Raw genomic sequence first — 23753 nt, 5'->3', positions numbered from 1 at the left:
CACCTTAAATAGCTGTCAGCCAAAAGCTCATTCCACTTGATCCCCCATATACATATGCACTTTACTTCGCTCTTAATGGAGGTGTCTGGTGGCAATTTAATTCCCTTGAAAACCAAGGATCAGCATTAGAGATGAGCGAGTATACTCACTATGGCACATTACTCGAGCGAGTAGTGCCTTAGCTGAGTATCTCCCCGCTCGTCTCTAAAGATTTGGGGGCCGGCAGGGGGCGGGAACGGAGGGGAGATCTCTCTCTCCCTCTCCCCCCCCCCCCCCCCGCTCCCTGACGCAGCTCACCTGTCACCTGCGCCGGCCCCCGAATCTTTAGAGACGAGCGGGGAGATACTCGGCTAAGGCACTACTCGCTCGAGTAATGTGCTTTAGCGAGTATACTCGCTCATTTCTAATCAGCATGTCAAATTTCAATATTACAGATCCTTTCCCCCCTAACTTCTGGCATATAGTCCACTGAACAATTAAGGAAGTATTCCCAAAATAGACTTTTATCACCTACCCATATGATATGTTACAAAAGTCTATTTGGTGGGGTTCTTTTTGTCATTGGGGACTCACTGCACTCACCAGCACTGACTTGGTAAATGGATGGAGTGATGATACATGTACAGCACTGCTCCATTAATCTCAATGGAGCTAATGGAAATGGCCAAGTACAAGTACTTGGCTATCTCTGGCAGTGCCACTGAAGATAAACATTTTTAGTTTCCACTGCAAGGGGTGCAGTGATTCCCCAGTGAGGAGAATGGGACCTTTGATCTTGGGATCCCCCCACGATCATGCCTTTGTCACGTATCACATGGGTAGGGGATAAAACCCATTTCTGGTACACCAAGTGATAAAAGACAATTGTGGTAGATCCCTTTAATATGCATTTGAGGTCTGCGAGCCTTGCCCAAATTAGCGGGTTCAGCCAACCTCAATCTCATGGACCTGGCCACCTTTACTGCTCCACAGCAAGGAGGCTCCATTTAGAGGGGAATATTCCTCTTACAGATAATAGACCCTACACATTCATTCATAATTATGTAACCTCCACAAACAACTATAGCAGGCACCACCAATAAATAATTGTATATTTGTATTTAGTATATAGACATGGAGTGTAACTTTCTAATATGCACCCTACCCTCATGGTTGCATAAACTACATGCTTTAATGCCATAGTTTCAGCTATTTTAGTTTATAGCATTCAGTAAGATATAGTGTGTTACAAGCCGTATATTGAGCCAATAGCAGTATGTTAAGAACTTGCACACACAGGAGTCCTGCAATGGCTACTTGAGCCAACTAATTAGCACTTGAAATAGAGAAGCAATGTCCTACACTTGCAAATAGATGAGAACAATGAATTTAAAGGATACATTGTTCTGCCTGGTGCCTCTCTGAAGGTGAGACCTGTCTACACCCACCCATAATACTGTCTATTGAGCTATCCAACTAGTTGCACAGAAAAGGACACACCTCTTCTTAGCTCCAGGCTTGAAGGTTTTGGGTGGTATAAAAACAGGTAATCTTGAATCTTCACACACCTCATCAGAAGCACTTTGAGTCTTGAAGGTGCTATGAAGAGCATGAACTCCATGCAATTTCCAGCTCATCAGACACTTCCAGCTTCAAACCCACACCAACCTCAACAGAAGACTGCCCAGGAACCTCCAGAGATGTCAATGTATTATGAAAACTTCAGCATGTACCACCAGCAGAACCTGCAAGCATCTCAGACGGCATCCAACTATGGACTAGGGGACTATGTTCAACCAGCAAACCCCTATTTGTGGCTTGGAGGATCTGGGGTCCACAACTCATCAAGTTACCTCCATGGCAATAGTCCATCTACATATATGCCTGCAGCATATGGATCCCAGCGCCAGTTTCTACCCAATTCTTCAGGCTTTGGTGGAACAGATTTTAACTGGTTTTCTGTTGCATCCCAAGAAGTGATGAAGAGGGTTCGTCCTCCATGTTCCTATTCAGCGCTTATTGCGCTGGCCATTCAAAATGCTAAAGAGAAGAAACTAACCTTGAGCCAGATCTATCAGTACGTGGTGGACAACTACCCCTTTTACCAGAAGAGTAAAGCAGGATGGCAAAACTCAATCAGGCATAACTTATCGCTCAATGACTGCTTCAAGAAAGTTGCAAGAGATGAAGGTGATCCAGGTAAGGAACTTTCTGGTAAAATGTACTTAATTATTTCAACTAGATTGCAAAAAACACTTTCAAGAAATGATTTGACTGCTAGCAATGTTGAGTGAAACCAAACCAGTAGAACCTTTCTTTTGGGTTGAACTTAGCTAAAAGTTTGCTCCACAAACCTGAACTTAACTTTTTAGTAAAGTTCTACCCCAAACTGGATTCCACTGATTCAGTTTAATCAACACCAGACCTGAACACTGGTGTCAATTACTATTTAAAAGCCTTGGTGAACTTCTAGTTCGGTTCAAAGTCATTTTGACCGAACCAAACGTTTTGCAGAGGTTCTGCTAACCAGCCAAAATGAACTTTTCAAGAGTTCGCCCACTACTAACAACTAGTTTAGTTTTATGTTTGCATTTTTTGTGTAATATGTTACATCTATCAAGACATCTTATTAATGCAGTCACTTGGTGGTGTTAAAGATCAGGGAAGAAAGGAGTTTATGCATTTTTTAATTCTATTTTTACTTACATTTTTATTTTATTATATTTTTGAAAACTTGTCCGGCTCCTAAAGGGGCCTTTCTGTCTCAGCCAAACATGGCCACGATTTGAACACCATTCTGTACAAGATGGCTGGGTGGCAGTGAATAAGGAAACAGCTAATGGGAATTAAGCATCTCAAGCAATGCTGTTGCTGTAAAGGTGCTATTAGACTGAATGAAGATCACTCAAAAAATCCTTCAAATGAGCGAAAGTGAATGGTTATGTCTAAATGCGATACAACGACTGAACGATGAGCGAGAATCCTTGGTTTGCAGGCATAAAAATTATCCTTGGTTCATTTACTTTTTCAATTTAAACAGTCACTAATGTGAAAGACTGAATGATTCTCGTTGAGCGAGTCAATGATGAATCTGCTTGTCTAAATAAGCTGCACGAGAGCGAATGGGCTACCGATGACGTCACTCACTCATTCGCTTGAGCAAACGAGAATTGGCTCATCTAAAAGAAGCCTAAACTCCGGAGTTATGGAAGTAGTGCCATGCTATGCTGTTTGCATAACTCCTATTGAACTCTATGGGAGTTACAAAAACAACAAACAGTAGCAACATCCTGACCCCCTGTCCACTTCATACAACCAGACTGGCTAATTCTAATGATAGGAAATGCATCACTGTGACTCTTAAGTCTGAGACTGGAATATTCCTTTAATGGCTTTATGTATGTTTTCGGGAAAAAAAAAACACCTTTAATATTTTCGACTCCTTGGCCATTTTTTTTGTGCTTTTTTTTTCTTTTCAACGTATTAATAGATTACATTATCTTCACTTCCACTTATCTCTCCTTTTTTGTATTTTTAGGAAAAGGAAACTACTGGACTCTTGATCCAAACTGCGAAAAAATGTTTGATAATGGCAGTTTCCGCAGAAAGCGGAAGAGCAAATCAAATGCCAAGACTGTTAAAGATGATTCAAGCGGCAGAAAAGAGAAAGCGACCCCGGAGTCTACCCCATCCCCACCAGCCGAGGAGACGTCAGTACTGCACAATATGAAGGCTCCTTCACCTCCAGCCGTTCCTTATACCCCTTGTCTCAGCAACTTCTTCAGTGGTATGGCAAGCATTGAATCAAACTCAGCAGGCAAACAAATGTCCTTGGTGAATGAACTGTCTCAGAGAAACATCACGGGCCTGAACAGCCTCAGCTCCATCCCTCCTGCGGATCTAGCCGGAGGCGTACAAGACAGTAACATGTTCTACGGCATAGCCCCATATTATAACACTTTCTCTGCAACCAACCAGAACCCACAGTTCCCCCCATCACTACAATCCCAGCCCCAGCACTTCTATGGGATGTACTGAAGTGTATGGGTGCATGATCTCCTGAGAAGCTCTGCAAACATTGGGTGAGGACCTTGCATTAAAGGGGTTGTGCCAAAATGGAAAGTTATCCCCTATCTATTGGATAGGGAATAATTTTCTGATTGGTGGGAGTCTGACCGCTGAACTCGGCTGTATGACTGTCACTCCATTCATGCAGGGACCTTTTTCAGGACTGTTCCCGCAGTCAGACCCTCACTGATCGGAAAGTTACCCAGATGGGGAATACCATTTTGTCCTGGTACAGCCCCTTTAATATCCTACTGGTAACACCAGTCATATACATAGTATTGCTACCATACATATGTTTGTCTCCACCCATTGCTGTATTATAATTAGAGATGAGCGAGCGTACTCGGATAAGCACTACTCGCTCGAGTAATGTGCTTTATCCGAGTATCGCTGTGCTCGTCCCTGAAGATTCGGGTGCCGCTGCGGCTGACAGGTGAGTCGCAGCGGGGAGCGGGGGAGAGCGGGCGGGAGAGAGGGATAGAAAGATCTCCCCTCCGTTCCTCCCCGCTCTCCCCTGCAGCTCCCCGCTCCGTGCCGGCACCCGAATCTTCAGGGACGAGCACAGCGATACTCGGATAAAGCAAATTACTCGAGCGAGTAGTGCTTTTCCGAGTACGCTCGCTCATCCCTAATTATAATCAGACATATATGCATATGTACATTTAAAGTATTTTATGTATATAATGAGTTCTTTTTTTATTGGTATTGTTTTATTTATGACAAATAAAGATTTGTACATTTTTTAAATAAAGTTTTTATATTTTTGGAATCATACATAAAGTTGTTACCGCTCACCTCGGCTTTGTTCACACTCATGTTATTCCAGCTCTGTCAGGTTTCTGTCACCTTTTTATGTCAAGAATAGCCTCGTCTGCAGCACTATTCTTGCTGGCAAACACCCCAGGACCACAAGGATGTGTTCACACATGGCAGATTTTTGGAAGCTGGAAGATCAACAGCAAAATTTGCCCAATTTGGTGCGGATTTGGATGTAGATCCACAGCACATTTCTATTCAGACTCCTATGGATCTATGTCAAAATCCGGCTTGACACAAGTGTATGTGCTTTTGTGTTGGGAAAGAGTCTCTTTTGCGCACGGGTCTGCATAATGTACTGAACTTTTTCTGTGTACAAGACAAGTTTTTTTTGCACGCGGGACATAAACACGCCCCTATTTAAATGACATATAGAATATTACACATCTCCTTGCGTATTGTACACACATTTGCCGATCTCTATAGACTTCTATGGGGACCTTTGGTGCGCAGATGCACTCAAAAGTAGAGCATGCTGCAATTTTTATTTTGTGTGTGTGAAATGTGAGCACAAAATTTGGAAATTGTTCCTAACCCATTATAAGCAATGGGTTCTATTCTCTGCCTATTGTGCTTGTGCAAAACACACGCAAACACCCTCGTGGGAAGCCTCCATAAATGGTGTGGCTTTTGACAGGGATTTTTCCGCTGCATTGCAGAAAGTCCGCTACATGTTCATTACATGTGAACATACTCTAAGCACGGATGCACACGAATGTATTGGTGTGATCAATACACAACCAATAGAACCCATTGATTTCACTCAATGCTCTATTTTTGCGCACCAAAGGTCCCCATAGAAATCTATGGGGGTGTGTAAGTGCACGCAGAATACACAAAGGGATGCATCAAACGTTTCACATTTCTATGAGAAAAAGAACACATCCGTAACTTATTAAGCTAAATAGCCATTTAAATCAGGTGTGAATGTCCCATGCGCAAAAAAAAACATGCCACGTGACAGCAAAAAAGTACAGTAAAACATGTCAATACTTAAGCAAAAAGCCTCGTTAATAGTGCAAATACGCTGCGTGCACAAAAATGCATAAGCCTGCGTGAAGTCGCTCTAAAGCTACATTCACACAGGCAAGTGTGATATTGGGCTGAGAAACCCATCCTAGTATGGGAGAATGCTGTCTAGACAGGAGAAGAAAAGGAGCGGGACTGTGGGGTCTGGCCATGCGATGAGGGGCAGGGCTCCAGGCAAAGGATGTGGGCCCAACATTGTTCATTCCTGTCAGGCTTACCACTCACTATGTGGTCATTCCCCTTCCAGTCTGGTAATGCATTCTGCTGAGCTAGGACAGGTTTCCAAAGGCTACATGATTGGTGGGCATTTTAACAATAACCCCTTTGGGTTTTGGTATTACTTATAATTAGAGATGAGCGAATCTACTCGGTTCGGGTGTTTTTGCACTCGAGCACCACTTTTTTCGAGTAACTCACTACTCAGACTAAAAGATTTGGGGGGCGGCGTGGTGGAGTGGGGGGTAGCAGTGGGGAACAGGGGGTAGCTCTCTCCCCCCCCCCCCCCACTCCCCTCTGCAACCCCCCCGCTCACCCCCGGTGCCCCCCGAATCTTTTCGTCCGAGTAGTGAGTTACTCGAAAAAAGTGGTGCTCGAGTGCAAAAACACCCGAACCGAGTAGATTCGCTCATCTCTACTTATAATATATAGCATATAACATTGATCATTAACCCCTTAACACTCCATGACGTACAGTTACATCATGAAGGTTTGGGGTTTGTATGGAATCGATCGGGGGTGGATCCTGCTTTACACAATGCGAGTGTTGGCTGTCTTTGATGATGCCCGACTTCAACAGCCGTGATCAGCGCTCACACTGGTCACAGCTGTTAATCCTTTAAATGCCCCTATCGGAGTTCGAGGGTCCTGAAAAGCCTTTTGCGATGTGATCGCAGGGCGTTGTTCAGTTATCATCGCAGCTGCGGGCCTACTGAAGGTTTCCAGGGCTCCCATTGCAGATTGCCTATGAAGCCATGCCTGTAGTGGGATTTTATAGAATGCCTGTCGGATTACGGCATAATGTAAAATTACAGCATTACATTATACTGCATGAGCGATCAGATGATCACAAGGTGAAATCTCCAATGGGGACTAAAAAAATAAAGGGAAAAATTAGTAAAAAAAATGTTTAAGTATTAAAAAGAATAAATGGTAATACAAGAAAAAAAAAAACGTTTTCCCATACTTATCGAAAAATCAAAATAAAAAACTCTAAAAACATATTTGGTATCACCGCATCCATAAAAGTCTGATCTATCAAAGTAACACATTATTTATCCCACACGTTGAACATCGTCAGATTAAAAAAAAAACTGCATGTCAGAATTGCACTTTTTTTAGTCCTAGAGATGAGCGAGCGTACTCGGATAAGCACTACTCGCTCGAGTAATTGGCTTTATCCGAGTATCGCTGTGCTCGTCCCTGAAGATTTGGGTGCCGGCACGGAGCGGGGAGCTGCAGGGGAGAGCGAGGAGGAACGGAGGTAAGATCTTTCTCTCCTTCTCTCCCGCCCGCTCTCCCCTGCTCCCCGCTGCGACTCACCTGTCAGCCGCAGCGGCACCCGAATCTTCAGGGACGAGCACAGCGATACTCGGATAAAACAAATTACCCGAGCGAGTCGTGCTTATCCGAGTACGCTCGCTCATCTCTATTTAGTCCCCATGAAAAAAATGTAATAAAAAGTGATCAAAAAGTCATATATACTCCAAAATATTAATAGAAACTACAGGACATCACACAAAAAATGACCCTCGCACAACTATGTCAATGGAAAAATAAAAAAATTATCGTGGTCAAAAGATGGCAGCAGAATTTTTTTTTTCAAATATATTTTATATTTTTAAAAGTAATAAGAAAAAAAACGATATAAATTTTGCACCGCCACAATTGTACTGATCCGTAGTGGCACGGGATAGGACACGTGACGTGCTAATAAGACATGATCCATTCTACTAATAGGGGTGTCCAGATGCTTCTGGTAGTGCAGTGTAGAGTGTCTATTGCTGTGTAGTATGGGACCATTCTACAGTATAAAGGGGTCTGTAATAAAGTGGTCATTCAGTGTATATTTGTAGTTGTTCCTCTAGATCTCCTATAATTCTCCCCAAGTTGTAAAGTCATTAATCCTTGCTCAGGAGGAAGACGTCTTGGATGAAAAGTCCTGTAAACAATCTTAAGAGGTTTATTGTCAGGCATTGACTCACAATGGAGAACATCTTTCTCTCTCCACCTTCCAGGCGAAATATAAAGGCAGAAATTCTAGGGATCTGATGGCAAAACAAACAGTATAAATGATGGAGCGCGTAGTGATAGACGTCTGAGCAGCTGTAGGCCGACCTTACATCCTTTTTAGGTTGGTGTCATGTCCAGAATTATTCCCAGGGTTTGTAATGGTTGTCTAGATCACCTGAATCTCCAGTGTGTTTCACAAGCACTTTTGGTGGCAGTTTTTACATTTTTTTATTTTTTACAATTGGCTCGACAAGACTGTAAGGGGGCAATAAACGAAAAAAAGAAAGCGTTTAAACTACTAAAACAAAAAGGCAGCAAAGAAGCGCCAAAATCATACAGAGAAAAAAAACTAAATATGTAAAGAAAAGATCAAAATTGAGGAGGCAGAAAGACTGATCGCCAAAGAAAGCAAAAATAACCCTAAACTATTCTTCAATTGTATAAATAGTAAAAGGATTTGCACTGAGAGCACTGGCCCTTTAACAAATAATGCAGGAGAAATCATAGAAGACGATGGGGGGAAGGCAAATCTATTAAGTTGTTTCTTTTCAAGTATATTCACGCATTAAAAGAAATGTTACACGAGATGCAGGGGAATAAAACACCCCCCTCCCCCCCCCCCCCGCTGAACATTGCATGCCTAACACAGGAGGAAGTGCAGAGCCTGTTAAAGAAGATTAAAGTCGATAAATCGCCTAGCACAGATGGAATACACCCAAGGGACACTATAGAGACCGGGGTTTTACCACTGGATTGGCGCATTGCCAATGTGGTTCCAATATACAAAAAGGGGTCCAAAAGACAGTCTGGTGACTACAGGCCAGTAAGTCTCACTATAATTGGAAAAATATTTGAGGGGTTTCTGATAGACGCCATCGAAGAGTACCTCAAGGAAAACAACAGTATAACCCCTCATCAGCATGGGTTCATGAGGGGTCAATCATGTCAGACCAATCTGATCAGCTTCTACGATGAAGAAGCTCTCTAGGCTGGACCTGGGAGAGTCTACTGATCTCGTATATCTGGACTTCTCTAAAGCATTTGACACCGTGCCGCATAATAGGCTGATATATAAAATGAGACAGCTCGGATTGGGTGAAAACGTGTGTATCTAGGTAAAGAATTGGCTCAAAGACAGAAAGCAGAGGGTGGTAATAAGCGGTTCGTACTCTATTGGGCCACCGTCACTAGCGGGGTGCCACAGGACTCAGAATTAGGCCCCATTCTGTTCAATATATTTATCAATGACCAGATAGAGGGGCTGCACAGCAAAATATCAATATTTGCAGATGAGACAAAATTATACAAGATAATTAATACAACAGAGGACAATGTTCGGCTACAAACGGACGCAGATAAGCTGGGGGCTTGGGCAGAAAAATGGCAAATGAAGTTCAATGTTGAAAAATGTCAGATTATGCACATGGGTAGGAGAAACGGATGTCACCAATATACACTAAATGGGGTACTGCTAGGGAAAAGTGAGATGGAAAAAGACCTGGGGGTACTAGTGGATGGTAGACTAAACTGGAGTAACCAATGCCAGTCAGCTGCTGCAAAAGCTAATAAAGTCTTGGGGTGCATTAAAAGAGGCATAGGGGCTAAGGAAGAGACTATTATTCTCCCACTATATAAGGCACTTGTCAGGCCCCACATGGAATACTGCGCACAGTTCTGGTCACCGGTGCTCAGGAAAGATGTTACAGTGCTGGAGGGGGTTCAAAGAAGGGCGACTAAATTAATAAACAGAATGGGAGGACTGGAATACCCGTAGAGGCTATCAAAATTGGGATTATTCACCCCCGAAAAAAGACGTCTAAGGGGTGATCAAATAACTGTATAAATACATGAGGGAACAATACAAGGATCTCTCCCATGATCTGTTTATACCCAGGACTGCGACGTTAACAAGAGGGCATCCACTACGTCTAGAAGGAAGCAGGTTTCATCACCAACACAGAAAAGGGTTCTTTACTGTGAGAGCAGTGAGACTGTGGAACTCTCTGCCTGAGAAAGTGGTGATGGCAAAATCGAAATGGAGAGGGGACTAGATGCATTTCTAGAGAGCTATGATATTACAGGATATAGACATTAGGTGTCCAGTGGGGTTGTTGATCTCAAATGTTGATCCAGAGATTACTCTGGCTTCCATTATGGAGCCAGGAAGGGATTTTTTCCTCCAAATGAGCTAAATGGCTGCTTGGTTTTTTTTGCCTTCCTCTGGACTAACAAGGGGGAGGTTAAAACAGGTTAAAGTAGATGGACATTGTCTTCATTCAGCCTAACATACTATGTTAATGTTACACTTTTTACCACTATTTAAGTCTTATAGAGAAGCCTATCAAAAAACACTAGAAAAAACATCCTACCTACAGCATGTTGCGTTTTTGAAGAAAAAAAAACACTGATGACCCCTAAAAAGGAAAAAAAAAGACACCAAAAGAAAAATTGATAGTTTCTAGTACATTTTGCACTTCAGTATACACTTTATGGCTCCTCGCACGAGCATATTTAGACTTTGTATTATTTAGGACTTCTTCATGCCACTGTGTTTGCACAGATATTTGCGTGCGCAAAACACAGAGAATAGAACCCATTGATTTCAATCGATTTGCCCTCATGAGAGTGTTTTAGGCGTGCGGAAAAGAGTGAGACTTGCTGTATCTTTCTACATTTTTCACAGCCCCCATAGAAGTCCATGGGAAGTGTGGAAATACAGAAGAGTGTGGTGTGCGTGTGTGAACTGGACCTATCCTTAGTTAACAGGTCATCAACAGTTAATTTCATGGGACCCACCGCTCAGGATCCCCGGTGATTAGCTCATTGCCAAGCCCACTGTCAATGCAGCAGGGTCGAACTTTCTCATCAGGGATGAGAGCAGAAGAACCATAGTGGGCTTCACTTTCACTGAAATCATTGGGAGCTGAAGTGAATTCTGGGACTTCCACCTCCAGCACTCGGGTCGGACACGGAAGTGTAATAGTTGCTTCAGCTTTCAGCTCCCATTGATTTCAATGGGAGCAAAAGCCGCTATGGCACTTTTGCTCCTGTCCCCAATAACTACGTCTAGCCCAGTTCCACCAACAGCGGGCCAGTTGATCAGCAGATGGCTGGGGATCTCGAGTGGCAGGTCACCAGTGAAATCTATTGATGACCTATCCTGATGATACATTAAAAATAGCTCTTGCCTGGAAAACCCCTTTAATGTAACATCTGGCGGCAGCATTTTTAGCCAACAAGAAATGCTGAAAAACACTATGGGTGAAACCAGCCTTAACCTCTTGGCAACATCTGATGTACATGCCCAGGATTTGCATAAAGTGAGCCTGGGAACTGAGCCCACCCATACACGTCGGGTATGGGTTGTGTTTGTAAACTGACACCCGGCCACAGCAGTCATGATTGGAGATAACTCCAACAACTGCCAACTCTTTATATGCTGCTGTGAATTCTGACAGCGGCAGTCCAATGGCTGGACACCCGAATGGTTCAGCTGCGACAAAATCGCAGGGGCCATTGTGCTGCACTGTTTCCGTAATTCCCATTTACTTCAGTGAGAGTTACGGAAATTGTGTAAAGTTGCCATGCTCAACTATTTCCGTAAACCCCAACGAGCTGATGAGGAGGCCAGCCACAGGTTTCTCATCTCAGCTAGGAAGTTCTGCAATGGGACAACCCCTTCAATATAATTTTGGTAGCTAAAGGAAAAAAAATAGAGCACTTAAGGTACAAAACAGCCTGGTCCTTAAGGTGTTAAGCATGCTTATACTGAATGGTTGGATGATTCTCGTCCAGTCATTCAGTTTTAGCATGCTTTTACACAGGATGATTAACATTCAAAACCCTGCAGGAGCTTGAAGTTTTGAATGATCAGAGTGATAATCTTCCCATGTAAAAGGGCTGAACAAGGACAATATATGCATGGAATGTGTAAAATTCCATACAAATGTTGTCCTTGGTCAAATTTGAACTTAGAACTTGATCACTGAGCCTCTATGCTTCCTATTAGGAGAAAAGAACAAAGAGAACATAAAAACTCTATGCAGATGTTGTCTTTGTTCAGATTTGAACCTAGGAATCCAGCACTGTGAAGCAACAGTACTAACTACATTCATTGAAGGTCCACCACCACCGTCGTTGGTTCAATACTAATTTTAGGGGTTTATATGAATGCTTAGGGTTCGGATTCTTGCCACACCAACTTTTAGCCCAGTTCAACCCAAAACAGGGTTGGTTCACGCAACACTACTCATAAAGGTCCTGAAGCTTGAACAAGTATGCCGTGTTACAACGGCATCGACATGTAACCAGAAGTATACAAATAATTTGACCAGTTTTGACCACTAATACTACTCTGAATAGATACTATATTTGATCTTAGCCCAAAAGATGGAAAAGGGAAATTGACCACCTATTACCAAGTTACCCCACAAGTTACAGCTGATCACTGGAGGTCTCGGTAATGGGATACCTTATGATTAGCTTATCATTCAGTAAGCTTTCTAAAATAGTTTGTACAAAGTGGAAAACTTCTTAAAAGTTTCTGTTATAGTAAAAAAAAAAAAAACTCATTTTCTTCTTGATATTAATTAACTCTTGAAACTGTTGATAATTTTTAATTCACCAACTAAATTGTATACTGGACTTTGATCACAGGTACATTTTGGACACAGGTTAAATATATTTACAGTACACATGCATTACCTTGTAGTAAGGACTCCCAATGTTTCCTAGTTTTTGCTGAGACTCCCAGCACATTATGGTTGGTATCAGGAATTCCTCAGAAGCCGCCATTGTTTTTACAATTAGAGTCACATTACAATATGAAAAAAGATTGTCCCAAGCATCAGCAGGCCTTCTGTGTTTATACATAACATTGACATTCAATGATCAGAGCATGCCGTCATCAAGATAACAAAACTCCGAAATTAGTGTGGGAAAGTCACAATGTTAAAGTGAACATCCAGCAACTTCATTTACTTATCTGCCTTTTTTATTTTTTTCCTCCTTTTTTACATATGGTCCCACCTATGTTACCAGCAGGAATGCACCAGCTAAGCCCACGCATATGTGTCGGGTATGGGTTGTATTTGAGAACTAACCGCCGGCCACAGCAGCCATGATTGGAGATAACTACAACAACTGCTAACTATTTATATGCTACTGTGAATTCTGACAGCGGCAGTCCAATGGCTGGACCCCCGAATGGTTCAGCTGCGACGAAATCGTAGGTGGCCATTGTGCTACACTATTTTCGTAACTTCCATTCACTTCAATTGGAGTTACGGAAATTGTGTAAAGTTGTCATGCGCGACTGTATCTGTAACACCCAACGAGGTGATCGGGAGACCAGCCACAGGTTTCTCATCTCAGCTAGGAAGTGCTGCGATGGGACAACCCCTTCAATAGAACACATCAAAATATAATATACTATAAGGAGATTGTCTGCTTATTGCATAATCCATCAAGTGATCACTATTTCAAGTTCCCTGTGGGGACTAAGCAATAAAAATAAGTTCAATAAACTTTTTAAAATTAGAACAAAAAATAAAAATTATTAAAAGTTTTTCCATTTTTTAGCATAACAAAATAATTTTAAAAATAAACATTTTTGATAATGCTGTGTCCCTAAAAACCTGATCTATTAATTATTAATAAATAAAGAAGATTGCCTTCACGTGGAATGTGAATAGATTATCTCTACAGAGGATCATCTGCACACCTGGACATCCAGACAGGCTATCTTGGGACCTATAGGGAGGAGGTTTTCCCCCCATAAACACCAGGGGAACCTCCCCCTATCGAGTGAGTACCCGCATTTTCCACCTTTTGTTCTCTAATTCTGAGCACACAGCAAGAACACTCCTATTAAATTAAGCATTATTTATTATACACGGTGAACTCTATAAGAAAATAAGAGAACAGCACCAGAATTCTACTTGTCTTGGTCACTTTATCTCCAAGAAAATATTTCATAAAAATCGATCAAAGAATCTTATGTAGTCCAAAATGGTACCAATTGAAAGTAATGGGCATCCTGCAATAAACAACCCCTCACACAACCCCCATCGACAGAGAAATAAAAAAGTAATGGTGAAGATGGTAAAAGAAAGCAATAAAAAAAATAGTAGTAGTATAAAAAAATCCATATAAATTTGGCATCACTGTAATTGTAATGACCCATGGAATGAAGGTAATGTCATTTTTGCCACATAGTGTGCACTGCAAAACAAAACACACAAAAATGGTGCAATTGTGCTTTTTTCCATATCCCCAAGCTTTTCAGTACATTATATGGCACACTGAATTGTAGCATCGAAAAGTACAACTCATCCTGCAAAAAAAAAAAAAAAAAAAACAAGAATCCATACAGTTATGTTGAAGGAAAAATTTAAAAAGTAATTTTTTTTGAAAGTAGGCAGGAAAAAAATGAAAAATGGTTGTGTCCCAAGAGAGAAAAACGTAAGTGTTTTTACTTTGTCTTGTCACTGATTTGTTTCATGATTTGTAATGAGGTAGTGTAGGTAGTGTAACAGGCCCATTGTCAAATACCCTATAAGGGATATCTACATTAATATACTGTAAGGGGGTACTTATTTCTCATCTATTATCCAGAATGGCCATAAAGAAGGCATCTTGTTCTGAAGGACCCACCATGTCTTCAGGGGCGTAAGTATAGGGGGTGCAGAGGGTGTGGTTGCACATGGGCCCATGAGCCCTAGGGGGCCCATAAAGTCTTTCTTCCCCATATTGCAAACCAATATTATCAATGAAACTTTAAAGTTTGGGGCCCAGTTCCAGATTTTGCACTGGGGCCCGGCAGGTTCATGTTACGCCTCTGATGTCTAAGTATTACATGGCTACCTTATTGATTTAATTTTTTTTAAAGAAAGGCCAAAATTGTGCTAAACAGCTGGCCATCACACAAAACTATGGGAAACTCTGTGGTCTGCCTACACTGAACATAGGGAAAGTAATCATAGCGAGTGAGGAACCTAATGGCTACACTATCCCCCAACGTCCATGAAGGACACTCATAAGTAGAAATGAGTCAACTTTTTAAAAGTTTAGTTCAGCCAGTTTGTTGAATTCATCAAAAAGTTGGGTCTGATCTGGATTAGTTTAAACTAAACTGGAAGTTCATAAAACCACTAAAACTAGTATTGAGCACTGTTTAAGAGCCTTGAAACAACAATGGTGGTGGTCCTTGCATGTGGTTCAGTGATTAGCATTGTTGCCTTGCAGCACTGGGGTCTTAGGTTCAAATCCGCACAAGGACAATATCTGCATGGAATGTGTAAAATGCAATGCAAATATTGTCCATGGTCAGATTTCAACCTAGAACTTGACCATTAAGCCTCCATGCTTGCTCTTAAAAGAAAAGAACAAAGACAGCATTAAAACTCCATGCAGATGTTGTCTTTGGTCAGATTTGAAGCTAGGAACCCAGCAATGCAAAGCAGCAATCCTAACCACATTCATTGAAGGCCCACCACCACCGTCGTTGTTTCAATACTAATTTTAGGGGTTTGTCTGAATGCCTGGGGTTTAGATTCTTGACACATCGACCTTTTAGTCAAGTTCAACCCCAAACAGGGTTCTTCTGGTTTTGTTCACTCAACACTACTCATAAAAGTACTGCACCTTGTACAAGTATGCCATGTTACACCGGCCTCGACATGTAACCAGAAAGATACAAGTGAATTGACCAGTTTTGACCACTGATTCTACTTTGAATACATACTACACATGATCTTAGTCAAAAGTTGGAGAGGCCATTGATATCATTATGTAACACTTCATTTCACCCATGGAGGAGCTGCAGGGAAATTGAACACCTATTACTAAGGTACCCCCCAAATTACAGCTGATCACTGGAGGTCCCAGTAATGTGATACTCTAGAGAGAGAACTGGCAGCATAAACAGATGTAGTGAAGAATGTTTTATTGCCCCATCCCAACAGAAGCGACGTTTCGGCCGCAATGGCCTTCTTCACTACATCTGTTTATGCTGCCAGTTCTCTCTCTATTGGATGGCCTACATTTTGGAATTTCCCTGGTTTGAATTCCTTTTCTGGCTGCTGCATCTTCTAGCCTGACCCAGTGTGGGATATAGTTGGTGCTGCTGGTTGGACCTTTTTTTCTTCAGCAATGTGATATTCTATGATTAGTTTATCATTGAGTGAGCTTTCTACAATAAAGTGGGAAAACTCCTTAAAAGCAACGTTTCTGCTAAATTTAAAAAACCCTCTTTTTTCTTCTTGATATCAATTAACCCTTAAAACTGTTGATAATTTTTAATTCACCAACTAAATTGTATACTGGACTTTGATCACAGGTACATTTTGGACACAGGTTAAATATATTTATAGTACACATGCATTGCCTTGTAGTAAGGACTCCCAATGTTTTCAGTTTTTTTGCTGAGACTCCCAGCACATTATGGTTGGTATCAGGAATTCCTCAGAAGCCGCCATTGTTTTTACAATTAGAGTCACATTACAATATGAAAAAAGATTGTCCCAAGCATCAGCAGGTCTTCTGTGTTTATACATAACATTGACATTCAATGATCGGAGCATGCCGTCATCAAGATAACAAAACTCCGAAATTAGTGTGGGAAAGTCACAATGTTAAAGTGAACATCCAGCAACTTCATTTACTTATCTGCCTTTTTTATTTTTTTCCTCCTTTTTTACATATGGTCCCACCTATGTTACCAGCAGGAATGCACCAGCTAAGCCCACGCATATGTGTCGGGTATGGGTTGTATTTGAGAACTAACCGCCGGCCACAGCAGCCATGATTGGAGATAACTCCAACAACTGCTAACTATTTATATGCTGCTGTGAATTCTGACAAGCGCAGTCCAATGGCTGGACCCTCGAATGGTTTAGCCATGACAAAATCGTAGGTGGCCATTGTGCTACACTATTTTCGTAACTTCCATTCACTTCAATTGGAGTTACGGAAATTGTGTAAAGTTGTCATGCGTGACTGTATTTGTAACACTCAACGAGGTGATCGGGAGACGAGCCACAGGTTTCTCATCTCAGCTAGGAAGTGCTGCGATGGGACAACCCCTTCAATAGAACACATCAAAATATAATATACTATAGGGAGATTGCCTGCTTACTGCATAATCCATCAAGTGATCAATATTTCAAGTTCCCTGTGGGGACTAAGCAATAAAAATAAGTTCAATAAACTTTTTCAAATTAGAACAAAAATTAAAAATTATTAAAAGTTTTTCCATTTTTTAGCATAACAAAGTAATTTAAAAAATAAACATTTTTGATAATGCTGTGTCCCTAAAAACCTGATCTATTAATTATTAATAAATAAAGAAGATTGCCTTCACGTGGAATGTGAATAGATTATCTCTACAGAGGATCATCTGCACACCTGGACATCCAGACAGGCTATCTTGAGACCTATAGGGAGGAGGTTTTCACCCCATAAACACCAGGGGAACCTCCCCCTATCGAGCGAGTACCCGCATTTTCCACCTTTTGTTCTCTAATTCTGAGCGCACAGCAAGAACACTCCTAATTAAAAATCTATTAAATTAAGCATTATTTATTGTACACGGTGAACTCTATAAGAAAATAAGAGAACAGCACCAGAATTCTACTTGTCTTGGTCACTTTATCTCCAAGAAAATATTTCATAAAAATCGATCAAAGAATCTTATGTAGTCCAAAATGGTACCAATTGAAAGTAATGGGCATCCTGCAATAAACAACCCCTCACACAACCCCCATCGACAGAGAAATAAAAAAGTAATGGTGAAGATGGTAAAAGAAAGCAATAAAAAAAATAGTAGTAGTATAAAAAAATCCATATAAATTTGACATCACTGTAATTGTAATGACCCACAGAATGAAGGTAACGTCATTTTTGCCGCATAGTGTGCACTGCAAAAAAAAAACACACAAAAAAGGTGCAATTGTGTTTTTTTCCATATCACCAAGTTTTTCAGTACATTATATGGCACACTGAATTGTAGCATCGAAAAGTACAACTCATCCTGCAAAAAAAAAAAAAAAAAAAACAAGAATCCATACAGTTATGTTGAAGGAAAAATTTAAAAAGTAATTTTTTTTGAAAGTAGGCAGGAAAAAAATGAAAAATGGTTGTGTCCCAAGAGAGAAAAACGTAAGTGTTTTTACTTTGTCTTGTCACTGATTTGTTTCATGATTTGTAATGAGGTAGTGTAGGTAGTGTAACAGGCCCATTGTCATATACCCTATAAGGGATTTCTACATTAATATACTGTAAGGGGGTACTTATTTCTCATCTATTATCCAGAATGGCCATAAAGAAGGCATCTTGTTCTGAAGGACCCACCATGTCTTCAGGGGAGTAAGTATAGGGGGTGCAGAGGGTGTGGTTGCACATGGGCCCATGAGCCCTAGGGGGCCCATAAAGTCTTTCTTCCCCATATTGCAAACCAATATTATCAATGAAACTTTAAAGTTTGGGGCCCAGTTCCAGATTTTGCACTGGGGCCCGGCAGGTTCATGTTACGCCTCTGATGTCTAAGTATTACATGGCTACCTTATTGATTTAATTTTTTTTAAAGAAAGGCCAAAATTGTGCTAAACAGCTGGCCATCACACAAAACTATGGGAAACTCTGTGGTCTGCCTACACTGAACATAGGGAAAGTAATCATAGCGAGTGAGGAACCTAATGGCTACACTATCCCCCAACGTCCATGAAGGACACTCATAAGTAGAAATGAGTCAACTTTTTAAAAGTTTAGTTCAGCCAGTTTGTTGAATTCATCAAAAAGTTGGGTCTGATCTGGATTAGTTTAAACTAAACTGGAAGTTCATAAAACCACTAAAACTAGTATTGAGCACTGTTTAAGAGCCTTGAAACAACAATGGTGGTGGTCCTTGCATGTGGTTCAGTGATTAGCATTGTTGCCTTGCAGCACTGGGGTCTTAGGTTCAAATCCGCACAAGGACAATATCTGCATGGAATGTGTAAAATGCAATGCAAATATTGTCCATGGTCAGATTTCAACCTAGAACTTGACCATTAAGCCTCCATGCTTGCTCTTAAAAGAAAAGAACAAAGACAGCATTAAAACTCCATGCAGATGTTGTCTTTGGTCAGATTTGAAGCTAGGAACCCAGCAATGCAAAGCAGCAATCCTAACCACATTCATTGAAGGCCCACCACCACCGTCGTTGTTTCAATACTAATTTTAGGGGTTTGTCTGAATGCCTGGGGTTTAGATTCTTGACACATCGACCTTTTAGTCAAGTTCAACCCCAAACAGGGTTCTTCTGGTTTTGTTCACTCAACACTACTCATAAAAGTACTGCACCTTGAACAAGTATGCCATGTTACACCGGCCTCGACATGTAGCCAGAAAGATACAAGTGAATTGACCAGTTTTGACCACTGATTCTACTTTGAATACATACTACACATGATCTTAGTCAAAAGTTGGAGAGGCCATTGATATCATTATGTAACACTTCATTTCACCCATGGAGGAGCTGCAGGGAAATTGAACACCTATTACTAAGGTACCCCCCAAATTACAGCTGATCACTGGAGGTCCCAGTAATGTGATACTCTAGAGAGAGAACTGGCAGCATAAACAGATGTAGTGAAGAATGTTTTATTGCCCCATCCCAACAGAAGCGACGTTTCGGCCGCAATGGCCTTCTTCACTACATCTGTTTATGCTGCCAGTTCTCTCTCTATTGGATGGCCTACATTTTGGAATTTCCCTGGTTTGAATTCCTTTTCTGGCTGCTGCATCTTCTAGCCTGACCCAGTGTGGGATATAGTTGGTGCTGCTGGTTGGACCTTTTTTTCTTCAGCAATGTGATATTCTATGATTAGTTTATCATTGAGTGAGCTTTCTACAATAAAGTGGGAAAACTCCTTAAAAGCAACGTTTCTGCTAAATTTAAAAAACCCTAATTTTTCTTCTTGATATCAATTAACCCTTAAACTGTTGATAATTTTTAATTCACCAACTAAATTGTATACTGGACTTTGATCACAGGTACATTTTGGACACAGGTTAAATATATTTACAGTACACATGCATTGCCTTGTAGTAAGGACTCCCAATGTTTTCAGTTTTTTTGCTGAGACTCCCAGCACATTATGGTTGGTATCAGGAATTCCTCAGAAGCCGCCATTGTTTTTACAATTAGAGTCACATTACAATATGAAAAAAGATTGTCCCAAGCATCAGCAGGTCTTCTGTGTTTATACATAACATTGACATTCAATGATCGGAGCATGCCGTCATCAAGATAACAAAACTCCGAAATTAGTGTGGGAAAGTCACAATGTTAAAGTGAACATCCAGCAACTTCATTTACTTATCTGCCTTTTTTATTTTTTTCCTCCTTTTTTACATATGGTCCCACCTATGTTACCAGCAGGAATGCACCAGCTAAGCCCACGCATATGTGTCGGGTATGGGTTGTATTTGAGAACTAACCGCCGGCCACAGCAGCCATGATTGGAGATAACTCCAACAACTGCTAACTATTTATATGCTGCTGTGAATTCTGACAAGCGCAGTCCAATGGCTGGACCCTCGAATGGTTTAGCCATGACAAAATCGTAGGTGGCCATTGTGCTACACTATTTTCGTAACTTCCATTCACTTCAATTGGAGTTACGGAAATTGTGTAAAGTTGTCATGCGTGACTGTATTTGTAACACTCAACGAGGTGATCGGGAGACGAGCCACAGGTTTCTCATCTCAGCTAGGAAGTGCTGCGATGGGACAACCCCTTCAATAGAACACATCAAAATATAATATACTATAGGGAGATTGCCTGCTTACTGCATAATCCATCAAGTGATCAATATTTCAAGTTCCCTGTGGGGACTGAAAAATAAAAATAAGTTCAATAAACTTTTTCAAATTAGAACAAAAATTAAAAATTATTAAAAGTTTTTCCATTTTTTAGCATAACAAAGTAATTTAAAAAATAAACATTTTTGATAATGCTGTGTCCCTAAAAACCTGATCTATTAATTATTAATAAATAAAGAAGATTGCCTTCACGTGGAATGTGAATAGATTATCTCTACAGAGGATCATCTGCACACCTGGACATCCAGACAGGCTATCTTGAGACCTATAGGGAGGAGGTTTTCACCCCATAAACACCAGGGGAACCTCCCCCTATCGAGCGAGTACCCGCATTTTCCACCTTTTGTTCTCTAATTCTGAGCGCACAGCAAGAACACTCCTAATTAAAAATCTATTAAATTAAGCATTATTTATTGTACACGGTGAACTCTATAAGAAAATAAGAGAACAGCACCAGAATTCTACTTGTCTTGGTCACTTTATCTCCAAGAAAATATTTCATAAAAATCGATCAAAGAATCTTATGTAGTCCAAAATGGTACCAATTGAAAGTAATGGGCATCCTGCAATAAACAACCCCTCACACAACCCCCATCGACAGAGAAATAAAAAAGTAATGGTGAAGATGGTAAAAGAAAGCAATAAAAAAAATAGTAGTAGTATAAAAAAATCCATATAAATTTGACATCACTGTAATTGTAATGACCCACAGAATGAAGGTAACGTCATTTTTGCCGCATAGTGTGCACTGCAAAAAAAAAAACACACAAAAAAGGTGCAATTGTGTTTTTTTCCATATCACCAAGTTTTTCAGTACATTATATGGCACACTGAATTGTAGCATCGAAAAGTACAACTCATCCTGAAAAAAAAAACAAGAATCCATACAGTTATGTTGAAGGAAAAATTTAAAAAGTAATTTTTTGAAAGTAGGCAGGAAAAAAATGAAAAATGGTTGTGCCCCAAAGAGAGAAAAACCTAAGTGTTTTTACTTTGTCTTGTCACTGATTTGTTTCATGATTTGTAATGAGGTAGTGTAACAAGCCCATTGTCAAATACCCTATAAGGGATTTCTACATTAATAAAAGGGGGTACTTATTTCTCATCTATTATCCAGAACGGGCATAAAGAAGGCATCTTGCTCTGAAGGACCCACCATGTCTTCAGGGGCGTAAGTATAGGGGGTGCAGAGGGTGTGGTTGCACATGGGCCCAGGAGCCCTAGGGGGCCCATAAAGTCTTTCTTCCCCATATCGCAAACCAAAACTCTAAAGGAAACTTTAAAGTTTGGGGCCCAGTTCCAGATTTTGCGCTAGGCCCGGCCGCTTCATGTTCCACCTCTGATGTCGATGTATTGCATGGCTACCTTATTGATTTAATTTTTTTTAAGGAAAGGCCAAAATTGTGCTAAACAGCTGGCCTTCACTCAACAAAACTTGGGGAAACTCTGTGGTCTGCCTACACTGGTGGGCCAGCATTCTTAGAGCTCTGAACATAGGGGAGGTAATCATAGCGAGTGAGGAACCTAATGGCTACACTATCCCCCAAACTTCCAAGAAGGACACGCATAAGTAGAAATGTGTCAACTTTTTAAAAGTTTAGTTCAGCCAGTTTGTTGAATTCATCAAAAAGTTGGGTTTAATCTGGATTAGTTTAAACTAAACTGGAAGTTCATAAAACCACTAAAACTAGTATTGAGCACTGTTTAAGAGTCTTGAAACAACAATGGTGGTGGTCCTTGCATGTGGTTCAGTGATTAGCATTGTTGCCTTGCAGCACTGGGGTCTTAGGTTCAAATCTGCACACGGACAATATATGCATGGAATGTGTAAAATTCCATGCAAATGTTGTCCTTGGTCAAATTTGAACCTACAACTTGACCATTGAGCCTCTATGCTTCCTATTAGGAGAAAAGTACAAAAAGAACATTAAAACTCCATGCAGATGTTGTCTTTGTTCAGATTTGAAGCTAGGAACCCAGCACTGCAAAGCAACAATCCTAACCACATTCATTGAAGGCCCACCACCACCGCCGTTGTTTCAATACTAATTTTAGGGGTTTGTCTGAATGCCTGGGGTTTAGATTCTTGCCACACCGACCTTTTAGTCAAGTTCTACCCCAAACAGGGTTCTTCTGGTTTTGTTCACTCAACACTACTCATAAAAGTACTGCACCTTGAACAAGTATGCCATGTTACTCCGGCCTCGACATGTAACCAGAAGTATAAAAGTGAATTGACCAGTTTTGACCACTGATTCTACTTTGAATACATACTAAGGCTGCATTCAGACGAACGTATATTGGCTCGGTTTTCACGCCGAGCCAATATACGTCGTCCTCATGTGCAGGGGGGGGAGGATGGAAGAGTCAGGAGCAGGAACTGAGTTCCCGCCTCCTCTCTGCCTTCTCTTCGCCCCTCTGCACTATTTGCAATGGGGAGAGGCGGAACGGGGCGGGGCTAATTCGGGTAACTTTGTCCCGCCCCCATCCCGCCTCTTTTCATTGCAAATAGTGCAGAGGGGCGGAGAGGAGGCAGAGAGGGGGCGGGAGCTCAGTTCCTGCTCCTGGCTCTTCCATCCTCCCCCCCCCCTCCTGCAGAGGAGGACATCGTATATCGGCTCGGCGTGAAAACCGAGCCGATATACGCTGGTCTGAATGCACCCTAAACTTGATCTTAGTCAAGCGTTGGAGAGGCCATTGATATCATTATGTAACACTTCATTTCACCCATGGAGGAGCTGCAGGGAAATTGAACACCTATTACTAAG

At 41.2% G+C, this 23753-nt stretch overlaps 1 protein-coding gene across 1 annotated transcript; it reads left to right on the top strand.

Moving 5' to 3' along the window:
- Positions 1-1589: 1589 nt before the first annotated feature.
- Positions 1590-4017, top strand: LOC136573499 (forkhead box protein I1c-like). The gene is made up of 2 exons (XM_066574779.1): positions 1590-2178; positions 3518-4017. The coding sequence occupies exons 1-2, from the start codon at positions 1590-1592 to the stop codon at positions 4015-4017; spliced, it is 1089 nt and encodes a 362-aa protein (XP_066430876.1).
- The last annotated feature ends 19736 nt before the right edge of the window (positions 4018-23753 follow it).

This window comes from Eleutherodactylus coqui, chromosome 7, assembly GCF_035609145.1.
Source record: "Eleutherodactylus coqui strain aEleCoq1 chromosome 7, aEleCoq1.hap1, whole genome shotgun sequence".
NCBI lineage: Eukaryota > Metazoa > Chordata > Amphibia > Anura > Eleutherodactylidae > Eleutherodactylus > Eleutherodactylus coqui.
This window is presented reverse-complemented; position numbering and strand designations above follow the sequence as displayed.